The sequence below is a fragment of the Saimiri boliviensis genome, chromosome 17, assembly GCF_048565385.1.
Source record: "Saimiri boliviensis isolate mSaiBol1 chromosome 17, mSaiBol1.pri, whole genome shotgun sequence".
Lineage (NCBI taxonomy): Eukaryota > Metazoa > Chordata > Mammalia > Primates > Cebidae > Saimiri > Saimiri boliviensis.
In genome coordinates, this window is record NC_133465.1 from 21573636 (window position 1) to 21580839 (window position 7204).

Below are 7204 nucleotides of genomic sequence, written 5' to 3' on the forward strand. Positions count from 1 at the left end.
GGCTTCCCCGAGGGCCTCCCGCCTCCGCGGGGCTCAGCTGCCCACTCCAGAAGGCAGCCAGAGTGGGCCGGGTGGGCCCCTCCCTTCCCTCCAGCTGCTGGGCTCCCCAGGCGCCTCCTTCACGGAGTCCTGAGAAGCCTCAGGGGTGGGGGTTTTCCCAGGCGAAGCCAGCGGCCTCTGGGTCCTACTGGAGGGTGAGCGGGCTACAGGCCCCGCATCCAGGGCTGAGATCCCCCTTCAAAGAGGGTCTGACGGCTCCAGGAAACGGACACCCAGAGTGTCCAGGCTCAGAGAAGCGCAGGGTGGAGGCTCCTCGAGGTGGGGGAACCCCGCAGAGGCCTCGGGTCTCCTCTGACCGCGAAGGGCCCAGATCCTGGCCTGGGGCGTCGCTCGGGCCCGGCTCCAATCCCGCCCCAAATCCGGCCGCAGTCCCGCCCCTCGCCCTCGGGTCGGGGGTCTCCGCGTCCTCAGAAGCCCCCGCAGCGCCGCATCCCGTCCCAGGTCCGAGCGTCCCGCGCACCCTCCCGCCGCGGCCTCCTCCCCCGGCAACTTCCCGGGACGTTTTTCCACCCGGAATTCCCAGGCCGCGCCCGCTTCCTGGCAAGGCCGAGGCGGCGCCGCGGGGCGGAAAGGGGCGCCCGGGACCCCCGTTCGCCGCCCCCCTGCTCACCGACGCCCGGTAGCGCATCCTGCCCCGCCGGCCTGGCGCCCGCTCCGCTGCCCGCGCTCTGGGTCCCGGGCTCGGCGGCGGCAGCGGAGGCGTCAGCGAGGGAGGGGCCGGACCGCCCCCCGCACCGCCCCCCCCACTCCCGCCCACGCCTCCCGCCTCCCGCCCACGCCTCCCGCGCGGCCCGGCCAGGTCTCCTCCAGGTGGGGGCGGGCTCGGTGGGGGGCCGGGGGGGGTTCTCGGGCCGGGGCGGGGCGGGGCAGGGCGGGGTCGGCCTGAGTCAGGTTTTCCAGGAGGGACGGTGTCGGTGCATGGGAGGAGCCCGGAACCCGCGCGGCCGCCGCGTCTACACCGACCCGGAACTCACTTTCCGGGCCTGGGACGAAGCTTCGCGGCGGGGCCGGGCCCCGAGGCCTGCGGGTCCCAGAGGAAGCAGATCTCCCTCCCCCAACCCCGAACTCCAGTCCCGGGAAAGTTAAAAATAGAACCAATGTCCAAATACGGCCGCGCGCCGGCGGGCGGAGCGTTTTCCGCGTGGGACCCCTTCCAACTCCCACGCGCGCCGGGCCGGGCGCGAGTCTTGAACCCAGGGAGATCGCCTCCTCAGCGCGGAGTGCGCGCCCCGGGGAGAGGGACGGCCACCGGGAGCCCCGGCAGAGCGCGCTGAGTCCCGGCCCTTCTGGAAACCGCAGTTCGCATCTGGGAGAGATTCGCGCTCCACTCCCACCAAAGGCATTTGGGGCCCACAGCCTCCACAGCCGGTACACCCCACTGGCCTCCGCCCTCCCTCCCGCTCTCCTCTGGAGGGACCTTCCCTGTTCCTCTGTACCCCTCGCGGCCCAGCCCAGGACGCCCCCGACCCAGCCTCGGCAGCCCCGCCCTCCTCCGCGGGGGGCGAACCCTGGCTCGGATCCCAGCGCGGGCGGGGCGGGGCGTCCACAGCAGGCCGGAGGCTCAGCGGGTTCTTCTCCGCTGGGGAACTGTGCCAGAGTCCCCAAAGTCACTTCACTTTTCCGCTCCAGGCCGAGGAGGGCCGCGGGGTGGGTGGCCTGAGCCCGAGCGAAGGGACCTCCCAGGCCCCCTGTAGACCCCGCCGCCCTCCCTCGGCCGGACACTCGGTCCTCACTTGCGGGCAGAGACCAACTAAGAGCCAAGCCCGGGGACACGCTTCCGATCTGGCGGGGAAACCTCGGGCGCGCACCTGCCCGGCGCCTGAACACAACGGCGGACACGGACTTGCCCTGGGGGGAGAAGCAGAGCCGGGACCCAAAGCCCCAGCGCGCCCCGCCCCGCCCCTGTCCGCAAAGCCGGCTCTCTGGGGAGAGCGCGAGGCCGCGGCAGGTGCGGGCTGTATCCCCACTGGGAAGGGGAGGCTCGTTACTGCAAGAGCAGCAGCCGGGCCGGAGCGGCGGCCCCGGGGACCCCCGAGCAGAGGCGTCAGCTGTGGGGCCGGGAACGAGGGGGATGGGGGCGCCTCGGACAATGTCGGGGGCGGGAGGCGCCCGCTGCGGTGTCCCTAGGTTTAAAATCCAGAGGGGGGGCCGGGCGCGGTGGCTCACGCCTGTCATCTCAGCACTTTGGGAGGCCGAGGCGGGCGGATCACCTGAGGTCAGGAGTTCAAGACTAGCCTGGGTAAAGTGACGAAAACCCCGTCTCAACTAAAAATACACAAATCAGCCGGGCGTTGTGGGGCGCCTGTAGTCCCAGCTACTTAGGAGACTGAGGCAGGAGAATGGCTTGAACCCGGGATGCAGAGGCTGCGGTGAGCCGAGATCGCGCCACTGCACTCCAGCCTGGGCGACAGAGCGAGACTCTCACAAAACAAAACAAAACAAAACAAAAATCCAGAGCGAGCAAGGAGAGGATCTAGGGGTGAGGAGCGCCTTAGCAGACTGGGTGGGGGCACAGGGTCGAGAGCCCCCGGCGGACGCTCCCTCCCCTCCCGGCGAGGCGTGGGGCGGGACCGTGGGGGCGGAGCCTCGCGGCCGCAGTCCCGCCCCCCCACGTCACGCGGCTGGAATGAGGGGAATCCGCGCGCGGAGGGGCCGCGCTGCCGCATTCCCGGGATGCCCGCTGGCGCCCCCGCAGCCACCGCCCAGCGGCGGAAGGAGGGAGCGTCTCCACGGCGGCTCCAGCCCCAGCAGCCCCCGCCGGCCTGGCCTCACTGGACAGAAGCGCGAGTCGCGGCAGGGGAGGGAAGCGGGGAACCCGGGAGTGAAAGACGCCGCGACCTAGGCTGCAGCGCCAGGCGCTTCCCGCGTTCCCCGCGCTTTCTTAGGTTACTCCCTTCAGTGCCCCCAGCCAAGCCATGTGAGGTCTGTATTATCGCTCCAGTAGAGAAGAGGACACTGAGGCAGGTGACTTGTGCGATCCCAGTCTCAGGAGTGGGATTGGAACCCGGGAACTCGGACACCTTCCTGCAGGGCTGCCCGGAGCCTCTCTGTACAGTTGCCAGGGCTACCGGGGCGGTGACCTTCAGTAACAGCACAGGCCCCTGTTGGTGTACTGTGGTTCTGTTATGTCACCTGTAGGCCTTAAAGGTAGCAGCTGGGGAGTGGGCCCGGGCCTTTGGCTCCCTGCAGGCGAGGGCGCAGCCACGGCCCCGGTGACCTAGGAAGGAGCCTTTTCCCCCAAGGTTGCCTCAGTGTCGGTCTCCTCCCACCTGGGGATGTGTTTACTGGAACCGCAGGGGATGGGCTATCCAGTGACCTTCAGCTTATATAGGCCGGCGGGGGCCCACAAGCCTGACTGCTGGGAACAGCAGGAACCTCAAATGTTCCCCCAGCCTAGGGGCCACCCACACAGATCTTGCCGTGGGGTGGGGTATCATCTGAGCACCCAGAACTGCTGCTATAATCCCATGTCCAGAGCCCCCAGGTGGTACAAAGACAGCCATAGCCTGTCTCACGCTGGCACAGCATGGGCACAGAGCAAGGACTCAACGTGTATTTATCAAACGAATCTTAGATATGGGCCTTCCTGCCCACCAAGGACCGTTCCAGGCCTCAGGGAACTGTTGTGAAGGGAAATGGGGAGAAAGTGGCAACTCAGGGTCTCTACCCCGATGGCTCAGAGGGCCTCAGTCAGCGCTGTGCACTCTAGCTACACAACTACAGGGGCCTTTGGCTGCCAGACACCTCTGCCTGGGGCCGGGTGGGGGGATCCAGCAAACATGAACAGAGGCAAGGTGCAATGAGTGGCTCATGCCTGTAACCCCAGAACTTTTGAGAGGCCGAGGCAGGAGGGTTGTTTGAGGCCAGGAGTTCAAGACCAGCCTGGGCTGTCGTGAGACTCCTGCCTCTACCAAAAAGCTTTTTTAAAATTAGCCAGGCGTGGTACAGTGTGCCTGTGGTCCCAGCTACTCAGGAGGCTAAGGTGGGAGGATCCCTTGAGCCCAGGAGGTTGAGGCTGCAGTGAGCCCTGATGGTGCTATTGCACTCCAACCTGGGTGCCCCAGAAGACCCTGTCCAAAAAAAAAAAAAAAAAAAAAAAAAAAGTAGCCAGGCGCAGTGGCTCATGCCTGTAATTCCAGCACTTTGGGAGGCTGAGGCAGGAGGATCATGAGGTCAGGAGTTGCAGACCAGCCTGGCTGACATAGGGAAACCCCATCTCTACTAAAAATACAAAAAGTAGCCAGCCGTGGCAGCAGGCGCCTGTAATCCCAGCTGCTAGGGAGGCTGAGGCAGGAGAATCACTTGAACCTGGGAGGTGAAGGTTGCAGTGAGCCAAGATCACACCACTGCACTCCAGCCTGCGCAACAGAGTGAGACTGTTAAAAACAAAAACAAAAAACGGCTGGGCGTGGTGGCTCACGCCTGTAATCCAAGCACTTTGGAGGCCAAGGCAGGTGGATCACCTGAGGTCGGGAGTTCAAGACCAGCGTGACCAACATGGTGAAACCCCAAAGAGCAATAAACCCGTAACACCTTAACATAAAGTTGTAGGGGGAAAAAAACGACCCAGGCGAGGTGGCTCATGCCTGTCATCCCAGCACTTTGGGAGGCTGAGGTGGAAGGATCGCTTGAGGTCAGGAGTTCAAGACTCGCCTGGCTAACACAGTGAAACCCCATCTCAACTAAAAATACAAAAATTTGTGGGCTGTGGTGGTGAATGCTTGTAATCCCAGCTGCTTAGGAGGCTGACATAGGAGAATTGCTTGAACCTAGGAGGCAGAAGTTGCAGCGAGACGAGATCGTGCCACTGCACTCCCGCCTGGGCAGCAGAGCCAGACCCTGTAAAAAAAAAAAAAAAACAAAAAAGGAAACAGAGCTCCTGACCCCTAACTTTTACTCCTGTTCAATGTCCTTGCAGAGAGAAGGGCAGCACTTTCAGCTGGTCATCACCGCCTGGGTTAACAGGCATGCTCTCCACTCCCTACACCAAGTGGCCACGCCCCGCGAACGCCTCAGCTCCATCACTGCCCGTTTCCTGGCGGAGACGGCAGCCTCCTAACTGACCTCCTTGCCTTCCTACTACCAATCCATTTCCCCTCGGGCAATACAAATCACATCAACATCCCCTGTTCATAGAGTAAAGGTTTACAGGGCGCCCTCCATGTCCCAGGCCCACGATTCACAGCCGCTGCTTGTGGTCAGGACGCTGCCCATGAACTCCCGAGGCCCCTCCCCCCACCACGCAGTCCTCGGTTTACCCTACTGCTCCTGCATTCCGGTGTGACAGGCGGCCCTCTCAGTCCCTTTTCTCCCCACCCGCCCCTCCCACCCACCACTTGCAGCCTGCCCGAGCGTCAGGGCCTGGGCCTGCACCTGCGCCGCCCTCAGCCCCGGGCACTCCCCTCCCCACGCGCTGAGACTCGGCCCAGGTATCGCCTCCTCCAGAGTCCCTTCCTGATTCTCCCCGACGCGCGGCGCCTCCTTATCGCACCCAGCAGGAATTGACTGTTTCCTGGTGGGTCCCTCCCAGGAGGCTGCTGCCACCCCCTCCGCGCAGCCAGGCACCGGGCGGGGCTGGGTGACCCCTTCCTGGCCGCCTGGATGAATGAATGAATCTCAGGGCCCCGAGTGTGCGCGGGAGGCCGGGACGAGAGGAGCCGCGGGCGCCGTGGCCAGTCCCCTCCCGCCACTCTAGGGGCGCGCGGGGCCCCAGGGGCGGAGGAAGGGAAGGGGCGGGGTTCAGGCGGCTCCTCCGGAACCAGAGGCAGGGCCGGGCTGCAGGCGGGGCCCGAAGGGCTCCGGGTCTCGGGTCCCGGGTCCTGCATCCCGCCGCCCCGGCCGCTCTTCCCGGCTTCCCGCTCCCACGGGCGCTAAGTCTTCACCCGGCTGCGCCGGCGCTTCCGGGTCCCGGGACCCCTCCCGGGTCCATGCGGCCGCCGTTCCGCCCCAGCGATCGCGGCAGTGACCTCCGCTTCGCTCCCGGCCTGGGACCCCAGGCCCGCCTGCCGGCGGAGGCCTCCCGGGTCCTGCGCGCGCCGTCCCCACGCCCCGAGTACCCACCGGCTCGGCTCTTCCGGCGCGGGCGGGGCCGGGCTGGGCGGCGTGGCGGGCTCGGAATCCGCGGCCCGAGCGCGCTCTCCCCGCCCAGGGCTCGCCGGGGGCCGGGCCGCGGCCTGTCGTCATCCCGGGCAGGGCCTCGCGCCCTCTGGCCCCACCCCCCCCCGGCCGGGCCGCGACCGCGAAGCCTCGGTGCGAGCGGCCCCCGCCTTGGGCAGCTCCGGGCAGGCGCGTCCGGTCACTGCGAACACGCGCGCCCCACCCCCGCCGCGCTGCTGGGGCCGTGGGGGCGCCTGGCGTTCTCTGTCCTCCCGGCCCTTTGCCTCTCCAGCCCCTTCCCTGCGGGCCGGGGCAGGGCCGCTGCCCCTGTTTCCACCCGACCACCTCCCACACCGTCCCCCTGCGCTGAGTCCTGCGCGGCCCCAGCTCCGTGGACCAGAGCGGAGCGGGGCATGCACCGAGCCAGTCCCGCGTGCCTGGAGCTTTCCACGCCCTCCTCCTGCGACCTCACAGCAGCCCTCACTTGCGTTTGTGCCCAGCATTCACAGTTGTGCCCACCGAGGTTCAGGGAGCTGGAGAAGAGTCAAGTCCAGACCTCCTCTTCCAAAAATCCTGGTGCCCGTGGTCCTTCCATCCTGACTCTTCCACTCACCCTGTCTGTTCAGTCTGTTTGGCCCCTCCCCGGTGCTCACCTCTTGCGGGAGGGCTTTGCTTGAGAGGGGCTGCCGGGCCCTGGGGATACGCTACCACCCTCCGCCCAGCCCAGAGCACCCCAGCTTACAAGCTTGCAGGGCCTGTGGGGATGAACCACGCGGATGATCTCCCCGGTGGGTATCAGCTCCACTTGCAGCGCCATTCTGCCCTCGGAGAGCCCGCGCTGGGCACTGGGGCCTGTGAGCAAAAGCCGCCTGCCCCCTTGCTGGCTCTGCCCGCTCCAGGAGCCAGGAATCTGTGTCTTATGCCGGAATGGCCACTTGGTTCTGCTTCGACTGCAGCCCCAGGGGATGTGGCTGGTCCAGCGCCTCAGTACACAGCTGGAGCTGTCCAGGTCTGATTGGAGGCCTCTTGGCCCGGATGGTTGGAGCAG

General features: G+C 66.5%; 1 protein-coding gene across 4 annotated transcripts in view; it reads right to left on the reverse strand.

Moving 5' to 3' along the window:
* Positions 1–7170, reverse strand: part of MYO1C (myosin IC) — a 28839-nt gene extending 21669 nt beyond the window's left edge. The window contains exon 1 of one of the 4 annotated variants that reach the window (XM_039475743.2): positions 6899–7170. In XM_039475743.2, the coding sequence (XP_039331677.1) occupies positions 6899–6973 (75 nt within the window). In that variant the 5' untranslated portion in view covers positions 6974–7170. Of the gene's footprint in view, positions 1–670; positions 767–1034; positions 1054–6120; positions 6202–6898 lie in introns of those variants that run through there. The other 3 variants (XM_039475742.2, XM_039475745.2, XM_039475744.2) reach the window with 3 other exon arrangements.
* Positions 7171–7204: the final 34 nt, after the last annotated feature.